This window comes from Tachyglossus aculeatus, chromosome 1, assembly GCF_015852505.1.
Source record: "Tachyglossus aculeatus isolate mTacAcu1 chromosome 1, mTacAcu1.pri, whole genome shotgun sequence".
NCBI classification, from domain to species: domain Eukaryota; kingdom Metazoa; phylum Chordata; class Mammalia; order Monotremata; family Tachyglossidae; genus Tachyglossus; species Tachyglossus aculeatus.
In genome coordinates this window covers 48,514,877-48,535,202 of record NC_052066.1, presented here as the reverse complement: position 1 = coordinate 48,535,202, position 20,326 = coordinate 48,514,877, and the positions used below count along the sequence as shown (strand labels likewise).

The 20,326-nt window shown below is 43.5% G+C and overlaps 1 protein-coding gene across 1 annotated transcript in view; it reads right to left on the bottom strand.

Moving 5' to 3' along the window:
- The window catches only part of MCF2L2 (MCF.2 cell line derived transforming sequence-like 2), a 491,086-nt gene that overhangs the window by 141,726 nt on the left and 329,034 nt on the right, over nucleotides 1-20,326 (bottom strand). Inside the window, exon 18 of the mRNA XM_038758478.1 lies at nucleotides 18,111-18,180. Within this exon, the coding sequence (XP_038614406.1) occupies nucleotides 18,111-18,180 (70 nt within the window). The remainder of the gene's footprint in view (nucleotides 1-18,110; nucleotides 18,181-20,326) is intronic.

Sequence of the window (20,326 nt, the reverse complement as noted above, 5' to 3'; positions counted from 1 at the left end):
CTGATACAGTAATGCAGATGGGATAGGATGAGAGCTTGAACGAGCAGGGTAGTGGTTTGGATGGAGAGAAAAGGGCGGATCTTGGCAATGTTGCGGAGGTGAGACTGGCAGGTTTTGGTGATGGCTTGGATGTGAGGGGTGAATGAGAGAGCGGAGTCGAGGATGACACCAAGGTTGTGGGCCTGTGAGATGGGAAGGATGGTAGTGCCATCTACAGTGATGGGAAAGTCAGGGAGAGGGCAGGGTTTGGGAGGGAAGACAAGGAGTTCAGTCTTGGACATGTTGAGTTTTAGGTGGCGGGCAGACATCCAGATGGAGATGTCCTGAAGGCAGGAGGAGATGCGAGCCTGGAGGGAGGGAGAGAGAGCAGGGGCAGAGAGGTAGATTTGGGTGTCATCAGCGTAGAGATGATAGTTGAAGCTGTGGGAGCGAAAGAGGTCACCAAGGGAGTGAGTGTACATCGAGAACAGAAGGGGACCAAGAACTGAAACTTAAGGAACCCCTACAGTAAGGGGATGGGAGGGGGAGGAGGAGCCCGCAAAAGAGACTAAGAATGAATGACCGGAGAGATAAGAGGAGAACCAGGAGAGGACAGAGTCTGTGAAGCCAAGGTCGGACAGCGTGTTGAGGAGAATGGGGTGGTCCACAGTGTCGAAGGCAGTTGAGAGGTCGAGGAGGATTAGGATAGAGTATGAGCCATTGGATTTGGCAAGCAGGAGGTCATTGGTGACCTTTGAGAGGGCAGTTTCCGTGGAATGTAGGGGACAGAAGCCAGACTGGAGGGGGTCGAGGAGAGAGTTGGTGTTGAGGAATTCGAGGCAGCGCGTGTAGACGACTCACTCAAGGAGTTTGGAAAGGAATGGTAGGAGGGATATGGGGCGATAACTAGAAGGTGAGGTGGGGTCAAGAGAGGGTTTTTTTTTAGGATGGAAGAGACATGGGCATGTTTGAAGGCAGAGGAGAAGGAACCAGTGGAGAGTGAGCAGTTGAAGATGGAAGTTAAGGAGGGGAGAAGGGACAGAGCGAGAGATTTCATGAGATGAGAGGGAATGGGGTCAGAAGCACAGGTGGCTGGAGTAGCACTTGAGAGGAAGGAGGAGAGCTCCTCTGAGGAGCTTCTCTTCTGGGAAGGATGGAAGAGTAGTGGAGAGCGTTGAGAGCCGGGGGGTTGGAGAAGGTTGGGGGAGTGGCTTTGGGGAGGTCAGACCTGATGGATTTAATTTTATTAACGAAGTAGGAGGCCAAATCGTTGGGGGTGAGGGAAGGGGGAGCGGGAGGAACCGGGGGCCTGAGAAGGGAGTTGAATGTACGGAAGAGCTGACGGGGATCATGGGCATGGGTGTCAATTAGGGAGGAGAAATAGTTTTGTCTGGCAGAGGAGAGGGCTGAGTTAAGGCGGGAAAGGATAAACTTGAAGTGAATGAGGTTGGCATGGTGTTTAGACTTTCGCCAGCAGCATTCGGCAGCTCGAGCATAAGAGCGAAGGAGGCGGACAGTGGCAGTGATCCAGGGCTGTGGGTTAGTGGTACGAGAGCGGCGAAGGGAAAGGGGAATGAGTGAGTCTTGCTGCGTAGAAAGGGTAGAGTTGAGAGCAGTAATCTGATCATCAAGACTGGGTAGAGAGGAAAGGCAGGCGAGGTGGGGTGTGAGGCGCTCAGAAAGATGGATGGGGTCAAGACAGCGGAGATCTCTGTGGGGGAGTAATATGGATTTACAGGGGAAAGGAGTGTGAGTGGGGAGGCAGGTGAGAAGATTATGATCATTTGGATTTTCTCCCTTCATTCACCCCTCCCTCAACCCCACAGCACTTATGTACATATTTGTAATTCATTTATATTAATGTCTGTCCCCCCCTCTAGACTGTAAGTTCATTGTGGGGCAGGGAAGTGTCTACCAACTTTCTTATATTGTACTCTTCCAACTGTACAGTGCTGTGCACACAGTAAGGGCTCAAGAGAGTCTCAGGGAGAGGACCAGGGGAGACCCTGAAGGGATTTAGCTCTTGGGAGAGAAAGGTCTCGTAGTCTCCTTCCCATTCAACATTTACCATCTGCTGTTCTATTAACTACCATGAACTTGGGCTATATGAGCAGCGCTGCCACACCCAGCTGGAATTCTAGAAGGAGTGCAAAGTGCACCCTTCACATGATTCCTCCACCTTCCTGACAAAGTACAGTCCACAGTCCATATCAAACATTCACAACAAACAGAAACTCCCTACCATCAGCTTAAAAGCACTCAATCAGCCCACCCTTTCCTACCTTCACCTGCTGCTCTTCTACTACAACCCAGTCTGCACACTTCACTTCCCTTTCATTCAATCATATTTATTGAGTGCTTACTGTGTGCATAGCACTGTACGACTACTACTACTAATAATAATGACATTTATTAAACACTTACTATGTGTAAAGCACTGTTCTAAGCACTGGGGAGGTTACAAGGTGATCAGGTCATCCTACGGTGGGCTCACAGTTTTAATCCCCATTTTACAGCTGAGGTCACTGAGGCACAGAGAAGTTAAGTGACTTGCCCAAAGTCACACAGCTGACAAGTGGCAGAGTCGGGATTTGAACGCATGAACTGTGACTCCAAAGCCCGGGCTCTTTCCACTGTGCCACGCTGCTTCTGTACTAAACAAACAGACATATTCCCTGTCCACAACGAGCTCAGCACCAGCCCACTCACTCCACCTCCATCTCGTTCATCTCGCTGCCGATCCCTTTTCCATATTCTTCCTCTGGTCTGGAACTCCCTTCTCCCGCCTCTCTATTTATCTATCTATCTAGCTAGCTAGATACCAGACCACCACTCTCCCCACCTTTAAAATCTTATTAAGGTCACATCTCCTCCAAGAGGCCTTCCCTGATTAAGCCCTCTTTTCCTCGACTCCCTCTCCCTTCTGCATCATATGCACATGGATTTGTACTCTTTAGCCATGGTATTCACCCTACCCTCAACTATTATGTACATATCTGTAACATTCATATGAATGCCTTTCTCCCGGTCCAGACTGTAAGCTCACTGTGAGTAGAGAACGTGTCTACCAACTCTGTTGTATTATACTCTCCCAATCACTTTATACGATGTTCTGCACACAGTAAGTGCTCAATAAATGCCCTTGATTGGTAAAGTGTCAGAGCTTCATCCATCCCATCCTGCCTCCATGCCACCCTTGCTAAACTGCCGGTCCCTGGAGTGGCATGGTCAGAGGCCTGGGACCATACTCTTGGCTAAGATATGTACCCCAGAATGGCACTATCCATCTACCCCTTTCAGTTCCCCAGCTCTGGCTCTGCAACTCTCTGCTCCCATATCATCTGCCTCACTTTCCAAACTCGGTTTTGCCCACAAACCACAGCATCCACCTATTCAGCTGCATATTGGCGCACCAGCCAGGAGCAAACTCAATGTTCTGTGGACCAATGCTTGAATGAGTTTGATGCCTTTCAGTGCCACAGGGAGGGCAGAGAAGGCGATGGGAGGGTAGGAGCCAGGTGTACGTGTGTATGTGTGTGTTTTGGGCATGAAATGGAGGGGAGGGAGCGGATGAACCAATTTATCAGGGAGTGAGTGACTCGACAAGGAAATTTTATTTCCAAGCCTGATTTAACCAAACAATTTTGAAGAAAATCTGTCAGGAACAAGGAAACTCTAGTCTGAATATGGGCTTGAATCCCATGCTCTTGATGCCCCTCCTGTGGAGGGGGCCTCACGGCAGGGGCTTGCAGGTACAGTAGTCCAGAGATCTCTGCCAAACAGAGGGCAAACATCTCCTTGCCTCCTTGTCTCATGAGTCGCCAGTCTGACTATATTAACACAGAGAGGACTCATGTACCAAGTCAAAGAAACAGGCTGTCTTACAGAAACTGTGGTTGAGCTGGCTCAGTGAGTTCTATTTACAGAGGATTACATTACAATCCATCATAAAAAGAAGAACAGGGCAAAGTTATGTTACACAGAATTACCTCGAGCAAAGGTTACCAATTTGCATGGACATTGACATTTCTCTTCCTCGCTCTCGTAGTTAAACGTTTTGCTGAGGCATAAAACCACCAAAACAACATTTGTTTCTTTCCAGCTACAGTGCTCTGCACACAGTAAGAGCTCAATAAATACGACTGAATGAATGAATGAATGAATCACCCTGAATAGTTGCAACTAAAATGTCTCACCTGGGCCAAACCAAACACATCCATCACTATAGTGGCCAGTCAGAAAAAAGCCTTCTCAGTCCAAGGGATCAGAGAGACCAGCCAAGTCCCCAGAGGTACAAGCCTGCTGTTGATCACTACCAGGGCCGGACAGGCCAAAATGACAGCATTTCTATGGCTAATAATAATAATTGTGGCATTTGTGAAACACTTATTATGGGCCAAGCACTGTATCAAGTGCTAGGGTAGACACCAGAATATCTGTGAGCTCCACATGGGACAGGGACTGTGTTCAACCTGATACACTTCCAATGTTTGGAACAGTGTTGGACATAATAACTGCCTAAAAAATACCATAAAACAAACAAACACAGTCCATGTCCTACATGAGGTTCAAAGTCTAAGGAGGGTGAAGAACAGAAGTTGAATCCCCATTTTACAGATGAGGAAACTGAAGCACGGAGAGTAAAGTGACTTGCACAAGGTCACAGCATACAAGTGGCAGAGACGGGATCAGTGACCCAGGAGAAAGACCACCAACCTGGGAGTCAGAGGACCTGGGTTCTAATCCCGGCTCCTTCACTTGTGTGACTTTGGGCAAGTCGCTTCACTTCTCTATGCCTCAGTTTCCTAGTCTGCAAAATGGGCATTCAATATCTGTTCTCCTTCCTACTTAGATTGTGAGCCCTGTGTGGGACAGTGATTGTGTCTGAACCGATTATCTTGTATCTTTCCCCAGCTTTTAGAACAGTGCTCGACACATAGTAAGTGCTTAACAAATACCACAACTATTATTATTCATCATCAATCATATTATTGAGTGCTTACTATGTGCAGAACACTGTACTAAGCGCTTGGGAAGTACAAATTGGCAACATATAGAGACAGTCCCTACCCAACAGTGGGCTCACAGTCTAAAAGGGGGAGACAGAGAACAAAACCAAACATACTAACAAAATAAAATAGAACAGATATGTACAAATAAAATAAATAAATAAATAAATAGAGTAAAAAATATGTACAAACATATATACATATATACAGGTGCTGTGGGGAAGGGAAGGAGGTAAGATGGGGGGATGGAGAGGGGGACGAGGGGGAGAGGAAGGAAGGGGCTCAGTCCAGAGATCTTATTATTATTATTATAATTATTATTATTATTAGGTCCTCTGGCTCCAAAGCCTAAGCTCTTTCCACTAAGTAGGCCTTGCTGCTTCTTAGCTAAGCTATGGTAATTCCCTGTGAAAATAATACAGTAGTAGAGACAAAGACTCTTATCAAAAGAGAGTCAACATCCTGGGAAGAGAGTTTTGACATCCTGGGAAGAGAGTCGACATCCTGGAAAGGCTGTCATTTAACTAAATGGGTCCTAGTAAATGGGTTCACTGCTTCCACTTCCTCTCCTTCAACTCCCTCCTCCATTATTTCGTTATTGACCTTGGAGAAAGCCATCTCAATGCTTTTCTCTTTGCCAAGTCTAACAGGCCCTTACTTTATTTAATTTTCTTCAACTCCTTGGCTGTCTTTAACACTGTGACGGTATGCTTCTTCTTTAAACATACCGAACCTTAGTTTTTATGACAATTCTCTCCTGGTTCTACCTCTCCATTTCCTTTGCTCTCTCTTCTTCTGCCTCCCACATCCTAATAAAGCTTAGTTCCAGATTCCCATATCTTCTCAATTGACACTCATTCCCCTGGGGAAAATATTTGCTCCCATGGATTCAACTCCCACCTTTATGTTGATATGTTTTAAGCATTTTATGTTAAGTGCTTAGTACAGTGATCTGCACACAGTAAGCGCTCAATAAATATGATTGAATGAATGAATGATATCTCCCAAATCTATCCTGCTAAACTTGTTCGCTCACCTCAACAATCTCCTATTCCGGCTGGCAGCACCTCAAGCTCAATAAGTTTAAAACCGAACGGATTTTCTCTTCCAAATCCTCTGCTTCACACCACCAACCTCCCCATCTCTTAAGCCTGTGATCTTGTTCACTGACTTCTATTTTTTCAACCTCCTTGTTTAGTCTGTAACAAAATCCTGTCAGCTTTTCCAGACTCCATTTTTCCTCTCCATCCAAACTGCCACCATGCTGGTCCAGGCACCCGTCACTGCCTGGTTTAACTGATGCACCAACCTTCTCGCTGGCCTCCCTGCCTCCAGTCTCTCCCCACGCCAGTCCATACTTCACTCTTCTGCCCAGATCATTTTTTAAAACACTGCTTTGCACGCATCTCCCCAATTTTCTGAAACCTTCGATGGTTGCCCACTTCTCTCTGCATCAAGCAGACACTCCTAGCCACTGGCTTCAAAGGCGCTGAATGAGCTCTGTACCTCCTACTCATCCTCTCTGTTCTCCCACTAAACACTTCATTCCTCTCATTCCAACCTCCTCCCTATGCATCACTCTCAGCTTTCCACTCTTTACCTCCAACCAGGTACTCTGATCCAACATATACTGCACTCTCCCAAGAGCTTAGTACAGTTCTGTGCACACAGTAAGCGCTCAATAAATGACTGATTGAGTTCGAGAATGGGGGTTGAAATAGAGGGAGGAACCAATGATAGTGCCACAGTGGTGAGCTTTTCAGACAGGGAAGAAGGTGGTAGTCTCAACTGTAGTGGGAAAGTTAGGTGGAAGAAAGGATTGGGAGACTCAGGAGAGCATATTTACTATTCTATTTATTTTATTTTGTTAATATGTTTTATTTTGTTGTCTGTCTCCCCCTTCTAGACTGTGAGCCCGTTGTTGGGTAGGGACTGTCTCTATATGTTGCCGACTTGTACTTCCCAAGCGCTTAGTACAGTGCTCTGCACACAGTAAGCGCTCAATAAATATGATTGATGATGATGATGATGATGATGATATGACTGCTCTCCTCATCTTCCAAGCCTAGCTGAAATCACATTTCCTCAAGGAGACCTTCTTCATTCATTCAATCAATCTTATTTATTGAGCGCTTACTTTGTGCAGAGCACTGTACTAAGCACTTGGGAAGTACAAGTCGGTAACATATAGAGATGGTTCCTACCCAATAATGGGCTCACGGTCTAGAAGTGGGAGACAAACAACAAAACAAAACATGTAGACAGGTGATGTGTGATTAGTGTGATTAGTCTCTCATCTCCCCCACCAAATTCCACTTCACCCAAGAACTTGGGAACTCAGAACACTCTGTATTGTCTATTACTTCCTCCTTTTTGCAATTTATTTTACCGTTTGTCTCCCCAAGTTGAGTGCAAGCTTCTTAAGGTAGCTTACATGCCTACAAACTCTACTATAAACCCCCAAGCACTTAGTACAGTGTTCTGCACAGAATAAGGTCTAATCATTTCAGATAATGACTGTGGCATTTATGAAGCAGTGTGGTCTAATGGAAAGAGTTTAAGACAGGGAGTCAAGAGCCTGGGACTGTAATCACAGTCCTGCCACTTGTGTGTTGTATGACCTTGGGCAAGTCACTTAACTTTTCAGGGCCTTAGATTCCTGTCTGTAAAATGGGAAATAAGCACTAGTTTTCCCTTCCCCTTAGACTGTGAATCCCATGTGGGGCACGGAATATGCTTGGTATGGTAACATATGCAGATACCCAGTGGACAGAATATAGTAAGTGCATAACAAATCTGCAATTATAATTATTATTTGTTAAGCACTGGGGTGGATACAAAATTATGAAATCATATACGGTCTTTGTCACACATGGGGCTCAATTTAATTTACTCCTGTTTTACAGATTATCATTATCAATGGTATTCATTGAGCACTTACTATGTACAGCGCACCGTACTAAGCACTTGGGAGAGTACAGTACAGCAGAATTGATAAACACGTTCTCTGCCTGAAATGAGTCTAGAGAGGGAGAAAGACATGAATAGAAATAATTTATAATATGTAATTTAAAAATACACACAGAAGTGCTTTGGGGCTGGGATGAATATCAAATGCCCCCATGTCACAGATCCAAGAGCACAGATAATGTACAAGGGGGAAGATTGCCCTCTAGACTGTGAGTTTGTTGTGGGCAGGGCATGTGTCTGTTTATTGTTGTACTCTCCCAAGTGCTTAGTAAAGTGCTCAACAAATATGGTTCAATGAATGAATGAGAGGGAGCTGGGAGGGGGGAGAGGGCTTAATCAGAGAAGGTCTCTTGGAGGTGATGCAACCTTATTAAAGCTTTGAAGGTAGGGACAGTGGTGGTCTGGCATATATGGAGAGGGAAGAGAATTCCAGGGTAAGGGGAGGATGTGGAAAAAGGGGTGAGAGGCAAGATATACAAGACCGGGGCACAGTAAGAGAAGCAAAGTGGGGGTGCTGGGCTGTAGGAGGAGATTGGTGAGGTAAGGTAAGAGGTGATTGAGTGTTTTAAAGCCAATCCATCAATCAATCAATGACATTTATTGAGCATGTACTATGTGCAGAGCACTGTTCTAAGTGCTTGGGAAAGTAACAATATAACAGAATTAGCAGACACACTCCCTGCCCATAATGAGCTCACAGTCTAGAGGGAAGTGTAGGCAAGGAGTTTCTTTTTGATGCGGAGGTGGATTGGAAACCACTGGAGGTTCTTAAGGAGTGGGAAGACATGGACTGAATGCTTTTGGAGAAAAATGATCCGTGCAGCAGATTAAAGTATGGACCAGAGTGGGGAGAGATAGGAGATAGAGAGACCAGTGAGGAGACAGGTGCTATAGTCAAGATAGATAATGAACTTGAAGTGCAGAGGGGTAAATAGGTTAAGTGAGTTGCCCAAGGTCCCACAGCAAGCAAGTGGAGCTGGGATTCAAACTCAGGCTTTCTGGTTCCCAGTGCTACAGTCTTTCCACAAACTATGCTGCTCAGTAAATGATACTGATTGATTTTCTTGGAACTCATTCTACCAAGAGCATTACCTAGAACAATCTGCATTAAGAGGAAGAAGGCAAGGCCCCCATTCAAAGAGCTCAGGCCTGGTAATCAGTGGACCTAGGTTCTATTCCCAGCTCGGCCACTTATCTGTTGTGTGACCTTCGGCAAATCACTTCAGTTCCCTGTGCCTCTGTTACCTCATCTGTAAAATGGGGATTGTATCCTCTTCCCTGCTACCTGGATCATGAGCCCCATGTGGGACGGAGACTGTACCCAAACTGATTATTTTGTATCTACTCCAGCGCTTAGTAAAGTGTCTGACAAATAATAAGCACATAACAAGTACTAAGTGGGGTCATTACAAGAGAAACAGCAGCTTCCCACATATCCAGTATCTAATACTAATACCTATTATCTAATACTAGATGTTTGGGAAGCTGGAACTTTTTCCTCCTACATCTGGGAGATTTTTGAACTTCTATATATTGTGATATTTAACCTCTAGGCTAAGACAGAAAACATATATCATTGGCTTTCTACCTGCATCTTCATCCCTACTCTCTCTTTCTGGACCCCTGCCTCAGAAAACAAACAAAAAAAGAAAACAACAAAAAACCCTAAAAAATAACATTAGATTGCCAGAGCTGTAGGTGGTAAGAAATTTCATTGAATTTTTTAGAAGGCATCTTTTCTAAACCTATATAATTGTGCAAAACAAAAGCAGAGATAAAACAGCATAAATGTGAGTTTATTCTCTTCAACACGTGAGTTTCTACGGTACAGGTAGACTAAATACACTTTAAATGACCTTGGCTTACTGACTTGACTCATGAGTAGAAATTGATTTTTTCTATAACTTTGAGGTTGAAACCACATATTGACCTAATTGGTACATTTCTGTATTTGTCTTCCTACTACTTTCATTACTACATCCTTTTCTGAATTAGTCTGCTTTTCTGAGTTCTTTTTTTTTTGTAGCTGTGCTAACTTTCCTTATCTGTCCTGGTTTGCATATATGCTTCTCCAATATACGGAACTTACATGTTTTCAGTTTTCACTTCTAGTAAATGCAGCATAACTCCATTTGCCAAACGTCAACAAACTGACTGCTAAAGCTTTAAAGCCTGGGGTGACACAGACTTTTGTCATCCAAAGGGTTATACTCACCAGATCTGTGAAACCTACCTCACCTGTAGACTATCTATATTCTGATTTATAAATCTCCAGCAAAAAAATACTAATTTGGATTAAAAAGCTGGCCAACCTTTTCCTACTTTGTTCATTTCATCCTCTTAAACACCACCAAAGTAATTCGACAAGGATGATGGTTGTTATCTGAAACTCTTATCCATGTGTCAAGAATTTCTGACAAATCAACATTCCTCCTGCTAATTTAGTTCTTTTCCCACACCCTGAGAGCAAGTCAGAGTGATATAGAGGGAAGTGGGAGAAGAAGAAAGGAGGGCTTAGTCAGGGAAGACCTTTTGGAGGAGATGTGCCTTCAGTAACCATTTTTGAAGGCAGGGAGTGTAATTGTCTCTCAGGTGTGAGGAGGGAGGGTGTTCCAGACCAGAGACAGGATGTGTTTGAGAGGTTGGAGGTGAAATTCATTCGTTCATTCAATCAATCATATTTATTGAGTGCTTACTGTGTGCAGAGCATTGTACTAAGTGTTTGGGAAGTACAAGTCGGCAACATATAGAGACGGTCCCTACCCAACAATGGGCTCACATTCTAGAAGGGGGAGACAGACAACAAAACATGTAGACAGGTGTCAAAACCATCAGAATAAATAGAATTATAGCTATATGCTCATCATTAACAAAATAAATAGAATAGTAAATATGCACAAGTAAAATAAATATAGTAATAAATCTGTACAAATATATGCAACTACTGTAAGGAGGGGATGGAGGTAGGGTGGGGGGTGTTGAGGAGGAGAGGAAAAAGGGGGCTCAGTCTGTGAAGGAGACTGAGCAACTTAGCATTACAGGAGCAAAGTGTGCAGACTGAGTTGTAGGAGGAGAGTAGGATGGGGCAAGGTGATTGCACTAAGTGCTTGGAAGAGTACAACAAAACAGATTTAGCAGACATGTTCCCTACCCCTAACAAGCTTATGCATCTCCATCTTTCATACTCCCATTGTTGGATGAGATCCTTATATTTGTTTAAACAACATCACTTTCCCATTTCTCCTCGTTTTGCTTCTTTTTGGTTTTTCCCTTTTTTTGTTCTCTCTTTTCATTTATTTTTCTTCCTCTCACTGGTAGTAATAGTATTTATTCAAACCCTCCCCCCTCCCCTCCTACGCCTCCCTACACACACAATGGATGTATTGTACTGTACAAAGTGCTTAGGAAGTATAAAAAAAGTGTCCACAAAGAGCTTAAATTCTAATGGGGGACGGCAGACGAAAATATGTTTAAAAACAGAGTAATAAAGATAAACGGTTGAATGTACAATTGAATATATATATATATATATATATATATATATGCGTGCTGAGGATGAGAAAAAGTAGACATAATAAATCAGTTGTATTTATTGAGTGCTTACTGTGTGCAGAGGATTGTGCTAAGCACTGGAGGAGTGGAATATAACAGAATTGGTAGCCAAGTTCCCTGCCCACAACAGAGGGGAATATATAAGTGCTAGACATTGATCTGGAGAGTAGGAAATTTTTTTAAAAAAAAAGGATTCCAAAATTTTAACCATTAAAAGGTGAATTGCCGGTCCATGCCTATCCAACATATCCCTTAGACCTGGCTCAGTGGAAAGAGTGCGGGCTTTGGAGCCAGAGGTCATGGGTTCAAATCCCAGCTCTGCCAATTGTCAGCTGTGTGACTTTGGGAAAGTCACCTAACTTCTCTGTGCCTCAGTTACCTCACCTGTAAAATGGGGACTAAGTCTTCTGTGAGCCCCCCTTGGGAGAATCTGATCACCTTGTAACCTCCCCAGCGCTGAGAACGGTGCTTTGCACATAGTAAGCACTTAATAAGTGCCATTACTATTATTATTATTATTATTATTTAGCATATTTATTGTGTTTGCATTTTGTAAGTCTATATATATATATTCTGACTTTAGCACTTCAGAAAAATTAATTTCCAACTCAATATTAGAAATAAATATGCCTGCTTGTCTGACCAATTAAATTCCAATTTAGCTATGTCATTCAATTTAGTAAAGAAATGTGTTTTTTGGTAATGCAGCACCTTCTCAAAGATTTGGAGGCATTCAATAGAAATGACAGTACTAAGGATAGCTCCTGTGGGTTTCAATAACCGTGTTTATCTGATTATAAGATTTCATTAGATTACAATTCAGTATTATCTATCTTTTGCTCCACTAACCCACAGAATGACTGATGAACTGGTAATAAAATTAGAAAAACTTGGGAAAAAGCTGTCTCCCCTAAGATGTTGGTACCCTACCTATCCCATTTCCTACCTCCAAATAATTTTTTTAAACCTGAATATTTCATTTTCATTGGAATTTTGTATAATTATATTTTAAAAATACATCATAGCTTTAATTCCATGAGTGATATAACATAAAGATGAATACTTGAATGCTGTTTCTGATTTTGAAGGTTCTACAGAAAACAGTTGATCCCACAGTAGAGGTGAGGTTCCTGATATTTTTCAAATTTCTTTGCTGTCTTTTTCAAATTCCATTTTCTGCCAAATCACATTTATTCATTTTGAAAAATGACTGTTGCACCTGCAGAATTTACAGTAAAACTAACGAAAACAATTCCCCCCAGAACACACTACAAGCCAGCTCCGGTTCTAGGTAGCAATCTAATCCTGATCCATTTTGATCTTTGTTTTCTTTATAAATGTTGGACTATTCAGCTCCTCTAGCCTCTTGACAGTGTCCCTTTCTGAGAGAAGAGTCACTGAACAGGTGTTAAAGTGGCCGTTGACATTCGCTACAGATCCCGGATACTGAAGCATACTTGACAAGTGCGAGTGTAGCACAATAAGATTGAACAGTATAAATTTAGAATGCTTTTTGAAAGGAGTTCCCTATCCTCTCCCTACCTTGTGTTCCAATCAATCCATCAATTAGTGGTATTTATTGAGTGCTTACTGTGTACAGAGTGCTGTATTAAGTGCTTGGGAGGGTACAATATTAGCAGAATTGGTAGACAAGTTCCCGGCCCACAACAAGCTTACAGTCTAGAGGGGGAGATGGACATTAATGTAAATAAATAAATTACGAATATGTACAGAAAGGCTGTGGGGCTGAGGGAGGGGTGAATAAAGGTCGGCGGTGAGATGGAAGGGATCACGGTATAGAGAATAGGTTGGCGCCAGAAGAGCAATTTTTGCCTGCTGGTTTGCAGTAGGATAGTAGCGAGGTGAAGTAGAGAAGCAGCATGGCTCAGTGGAAAGAGCACGGGCTTTGGAGTCAGGCATCATGGGTTCAAATCCTGGCTCCACCCATTGTCAGCTGTGTGACTTTGGGTAAGTCACTTAACTTCTCTGTGCCTCAGTTACCTCATCTGTAAAATGGGGATTGACTGTGAGCCCCTGTGGGACAACCTGATCACCTTGTAACCTCCCCAGCGCTTAGAACAGTGCTTTGTACATACTAAGCGCTTAATAAATGCCATCATTATTATTATTAAGAGGGTGCAACGTGATTCATTGCTTTAAAGCCAACAGTGAGGGGTTTCTGTTTGAACAAGAGGATGTTGGGCAATGACTGGAGTTTCCCTCTTAGGTATTTCCTTTTCAGATCCCTGTGAACACAGAAACCACATCTGAGCTATGGGATTTGATGACAATGTGTAAGCTGAGGGAGGGTGGTAAAAATGGAGATCATAAAGGCATCTGGAGTTCATACCACATAGGGGACAGACCAGCTGAAAACCTGACTCCCTGGTATGAATCTGGAGGAATGCCTCCTTTAGCAGATATGAAATTTCGAGTTTGTGGTATCAGATTAGTTGGTTGCTGTTGATGTCGATGGTTTGGTACAAGAATGTCACCACCAAAGGTAAGTTATTTTAATGTCAGTTTATGGTTGAAGTTGGAAAGTCTGAGAATGAGCTCAGATTGGAATGAGTTCTACAGCTTCCCTGCTTGACTGTAACTGGAAAGCCGAATGGCTTCTGCACTTACTTATATTCATCCTGAGCACTTTCAAATACATACTATTCAGATGAACATTCAATTATTTTGATTAGTTTATTTGTAAATATTATCATGGCTAATTCTCCCATTAGAGCATAAGCTCCTTATGGGCAGGGAACCAAGAATTTAAACAGTGTAGTTCACTCAGTGGAAGCTCAATAAATACTGTTACTATTACCAAGACATTGCTTGGATGAAAAGGATTCAGTCAATCAGTCAGTCGTATTTATTAAGCACTTTCTGGGTACGGAGCACGGTACTCAGTACTTGATAGAGTACAATACAACAATATGACAGGTTTTCTGCCCACAAGGAGCGGTCTTTGTCAACAGTCAACAGTCTAAAAGTGATTCCTTCAGTCACGTTCACTAGCAAGTCCGGTGAGTCATTTCTGTGCTTTTGTTTGAGGGTAGCCAGCCTAGAGAAGCATGACCCCAAAAGAGTTTCAGCCAGCTAAGGGTCTGTGGTGACTCAGATCAAGAAACCTACACTGAATTGCGGAGAGCCTGAATATCCAGCGGGGACGAGGCTGCAAGGAGAGAAAAGAATCTGAAAGGGGATAAAGGAGTAAAAAGTCATTCATTGAACTTTTACAATGCTTTCTCCATGGCATTCTGGAACCTTGCAAATAAGCGAGAAAAATGAATTAACTCACCACATAATTTTGACCAATGACAATAGACAGCAGTTTAGCCACTCTTCAGTTCAAAGTTCTCACTACCATTAGTTGGATTTCATCCGTTTTTGGTTGTTTTTTTTTTTTTGTGTGTGTAGTGTGTGTGTGTGCGTAGTGTGTGTTTTAGAGAAGCAGCGTGGCTCAGTGGAAAGATCATGGGCTTGGGAATCAGAGGTCATGGGTTCAAATCCCGACTCTATTGCTTGTTAACTGTGTGACTTTGGGCAAGTCACAACATCTCTGTGCCTCAGTTACCTCATCTGAAAATGTGGATTAAGACTGTGAGCCCCACGTGGGACAACCTGATCACCTTGTATCCTCTCCGGTGCTTAGAACAGTGTTTTGCACGTAGTAAGCGCTTAATAAATGCCATTATTATTATTACTATTATTATTATTTTGTGTGGCTGGAAAGAGATTTGCACAGCAATCGGTGGGATTTACGGAGAAGCTGCATGGCCTAATGGTTAGAGCATGGGCTTGGGAGACAGAAGGACCTGGGTTCTAATTCCAGCCTAGCTACTTGTCTGCTGTGTGACCTTGGACAAGCCACTCAATTTCTCTGGGCCTCAGTTACCACATCTGTTAAACAGGGCTTAAGACTGAGAACCCTATATGGATCAGGCCAACCAACCCAATTATCCTAAATGTACCCTAGTGCTTAGGAAAGTGCTGGCATCTAGTAAGTGGTGAACAAATATCATTATTATTATTATTAAGCACTGTGTGCAGAGCACTGCATGAAGCACTTGGGAGAGAACAATAGAACAGAGTTGGTAGACACATTCCCTGCTCACAAGGAGCTTACCGTCTAGAGGACGAGTTTACCAATGGTGAGGCCGCACCAATAATGTTGAATGTCTTTGAGAGAGAATCCCTTACACACTTACGCATTTTGTCCTTGAAAATTGGCTCCTTGCTATTCAGGTGTGAATCGCTCAGACGCCAATGGCTAAGAATGGAAAGGTCTGTTCTATGGTCAGTGGGATGTGCAGTTTGATTTACAGATGCAGTGGTGGTGAGGGTTTGCACTCAATCCCTCCACCCCAGCAAATTCTCTCACGCAATTCCCATATGCCCAGTGCTTCACACTGCAGGCCAGCCGGAAGGGAGATCCAGTGTAATAATATTAATAATGATGGTATTTACTATGTGCCAGGCACTGTGCTAAGTGCTGGGGTGGATCCAAGTAAATCAGGTTGGACACAGTCCCTGTCCCAAGGGGCGCTCACGCTCTTAATTCCCATTTTACAGATGAGGTAACTGAGGCCCATAGAAGCAGAGTGGCTCACTGGAAAGAGCCTGGGCTTGGGAGTCAGAGGTCGTGGATTCTAATCCCAGCTCCACCACTGATCAGCTTTGTGACTTTGGGCAAGTCACTTGACTTCTCTGGGCCTCAGTTACCTCATCTTTAACATGGGATGAAGACTGTAAGCCCCACACAGGACAACCTGCTGACCTTGTAACATCCCCAGCGTTTCAAACAGTGCTCAACAAATAGTAAGCGCTTAACAAATGCCATTATTATTATTATTATTATTATTATCAGTATTATATAGTGCTTAAAGGATACAGATCCAAGTGCATGCACAGGAGAGAGGAAGTAAGGAAAAAGAGGGCTTAGTCAGGGAAGGCCTCTTGAAGGAGATGAGCAAACAGCTGTAGCAGAGTGAAAATAAAACAACAATAGAATACTGCGTAAAGAAACAGAGTAGTCTAGAGGAAAGTGCATGGGCCTGGGAATCAGAAGACCTGGGTTCTAATCCCAGTATTGCCATTTGCCTGCTATATGACTTTGAGTAGGTTTCTTAACTCCTCCATACTTTGGTTTCCTCACATAAAATGGCGATTAAGTGCCTGATCTCCCTCCTACTTAGACGGTGAACCCCATGTGGGACACGAACTGTCTTACCTAGTTTGAGTGTATCTACCTCAGCACTTAATACAGTGCTTAACATATACCACTGGTTCTATTAGAATCCAATCATTGTGGAACTCATCTCTTAAAATAGTACATTGCTACTTCACGGCATATTAAAAAACCTCCAGCAAGAAACATATCATAGCTAGGAAATGTCCTTTCCCTTCAGATACAAGAGACCACCACTCTCCACAACTTCAAAGCCTTATTCAAAATACATCTCCTTCAAGAGGCCTTCCCTGACTAAGCAAGGCCTGAGAAGCAGCGTGGCTCAGTGGAAAGAGCCTGGGCTTTGAAGTCAGAGGTCACGGGTTTGAATCCTGGCTCCGCCAATTGTCAGCTGTGTGACTTTGGGCAAGTCACTTAACTTCTCTGGGCCTCAGTTACCTCATCTGTAAAATGGGGATTAAGACTGTGAGCCTCCCGAGGGACACCCTGATCACCTTGTAACCTCCCCAGTGCTTAGAACAATGCTTTGCACATAGTAAGCACTTAATAAATGCCATTATTATTATTATTACTAAGCCCTCCTTTCCCCTATTCCCTCTCCCTTCTGTGTCAACTATGTATTTGGATCTGTACCCTTTAAGCACTTGATATTCACCCCACCCTCCACCCTATAACACTAACTTACATGACTGTAATTTACTTTGGTGCCTAGCTCCCACTCTAGACTGTAAGCTCCTTGTGGGCAATGAATATGTCTACCAACTCTGTTGTAATGTACTTTTCCAAATGCTTAATACAGAGCTCTGCACACAGTAAGCTCTCAATAAATACCATTGGTAAATTGATTGATCAATAATTCCCCCTTCTAGACTGTAAGCCCACTGTTGGGTAGGGACCGTCTCTATATGTTGCCAACTTGGACTTCCCAAGCACTTAGTACAGTGCTTTGCACACAGTAAGCACTCAATAAATATGATTGATTGATTGATTAATTGTAAAGAATGCTCTTTAGTCAATATTGGCACTTTAATAATACTGATGGCATTTGTTAAGCGCTTACTATGTGCAAAGCACTGTTCTAAGCACTGGGGGGATACAAGGTGATCAGGTTGTCCCACGCGGGGCTCACAGTCTTAATCCCCATTTTACAGATGAGGTAACTGAGGCTCAGAGAAGTTAAGTGACTTGCCCAAGATCACACAGCAGACATGTGGCAGAGCCAGAATTCGAACCCATGACCTCTGACTCCAAAGCCCGTGCTCTTTCCACTGAGCCATGCTGCTTCTCTAAAAATAAAAAACATACAAAATGGTACTTTTCATCGGCAGACCATTAATTAATTTGATAAAACCTCTTCCAGATAGGACATCAACCTTCTACTGATTACTCTGGTTTAAAGATGATCAAATACTTACTCTTTTAAGAAAGCATTTTCCAAGTAATTCAGGGTTTTCAATGCAGTTTTCCAGTTCTTTAAGAAAAATTCTAGGAAACAAAGAATATTATTTTTAATGTTTGTATATACAGTATAGTAAAGCTTGGGGAGGAGACTAAGAGAGTCAATAGTGTTCCTTGTCCTAAGCAGTCTTATCATCTTGGTCACATGGTGATTGGTGAGGAAAACATGGTTGAGTTATTCCAGGAAGACCTCACAATTATATTTTCAGCTTTGCTTTTTCACCAAAGCCCTTCAGATAGCTTTGATTGGGTTTGGGGGCCAAAGCAAAACTATAGCTCTGAGCAGTTCTCTTATTAACCCCTCACCCGCAGAAGCATGGCCTAGAGAAGCAGTGTGGCCTAATCAATCAATCAATCAATCGTATTTATTGAGCGCTTACTATGTGCAGAGCACTGTACTAAGCGCTTGGGGAGTACAAATTGGCATCACATAGAGACAGTCATAATAGATAGACTAATAATATTTAATAGATAGACAGCCTAATAGATAGAGCCCAGGCCTCGGAGTCAGAAGGACCTACATTCTAATCCCCGCTCCATTTGTCTGCTGTGTGACCTTAGGTGAGTCATTTCACTTCTCTGTGCCTCAATTCCCTCATCTACAAAATGGGGATTAAGACTATGAGTCCCAAATGTGACATGGACTGTGTCCAACTTGATTAAACTCGTTTTTGGGTAGGAAACGTATCAGCTCATTCTGTTGTATTGTACTCTCCCAAGTGCTTAGTACAGTGCTCAGTGCATAGTAGTGCTCAATAAATATGATTGAATGATTGACTAGTTTGTATTTACCCCAGTGCCTAGTTCAGTCCTGGTACATAGTAAGCGTTTAACAGATACCATAAAGAAAATGCACCAGGGCCTCATTTAATATTTCATAGGAGCAGAAATTTCATCTCTCACGTGGCGGCTCTCCACCTTACAATTCTGATTCCATCGGAACTGTCGAGGATTGTCGAAGTGAGATGAGCCCTCTTTGAGTCTCGTTGCTAAGAGCAGACTCTTTTCTTCTGATCTCAGTCCCTCCCTAAAACTGCTAGTGAAACATCGATAGACCGAGGCAAGACCCCAAAATAACACTATGGTTTAGTTTCATCTAAACAATCCCTAGCATAAAGAAGAGATGGCAGTGAGGGGAGTAAATTTGTGTCTTCAATTCTATGAGGGTGGGTGATGGGAGGGGGGGAGCACGTGGAGGACTCCTGACCAAATTAGGACCAGTTCTTCATGTCCACTGTGGTCTAAATAAAAGGAAATTGGCTTCAATTAAAGCAAGAGTGATTGTGTTTGGATAGACCTAGGTTCCTGCCAACCAGGGTGATGAAACACTAGGTAGGCCACAAAAGTAGCCCAAGGCATGTTCAGTCCTAAATCAATCAATCAATCAATCAATCGTATTTATTGAGCGCTTACTATGTGCAGAGCACTGTACTAAGCGCTTGGGAAGTACAAATTGGCATCACATAGAGACAGTCCCTGCCCAACAGTGGGCTCACAGTCTAAAAGGGGGAGACAGAGAACAGAACCAAACATACCAACAAAATAAAATAAGTAGGCTAGAAATGTACAAGTAAAATAAATAAATAAATAAATAAATAGAGTAATAAATATGTACAACCATATATACATATATACAGGTGCTGTGGGGAAGGGAAGGAGGTAAGATGGGGGGATGGAGAGGGGGACGAGGGGGACAGGAAAGAAGGGGCTCAGTCTGGGAAGGCCTCCTGGAGGAGGTGAGCTCTCAGCAGGGCCTTGAAGGGAGGAAGAGAGCTAGCTTGGCGGATGGGCAGAGGGAGGGCATTCCAGGCCCGGGGGGATGACGTGGGCCGGGGGGTCGACGGCGGGACAGGCGAGAGCGAGGTACAGTGAGGAGATTAGTGGTGGAGGAGCGGAGGGTGCGGGCTGGGCAGTAGAAGGAGAGAAGGGAGGTGAGGTAGGAGGGGGCGAGGGGATGGACAGCCTTGAAGCCCAGGGTGAGGAGTTTCTGCCTCATTGGAGGTTTTTGAGGAGGGGAGTAATATGTCCAGAGCGTTTCTGGACAAAGATAATCCGGGCAGCAGCATGAAGTATGGATTGAACTGGAGAGAGACACGAGGATGGGAGATCAGAGAGAAGGCTAGTGCAGTAGTCCAGACGGGATAGGATGAGAGAAAGATATGTAAAAAACCCC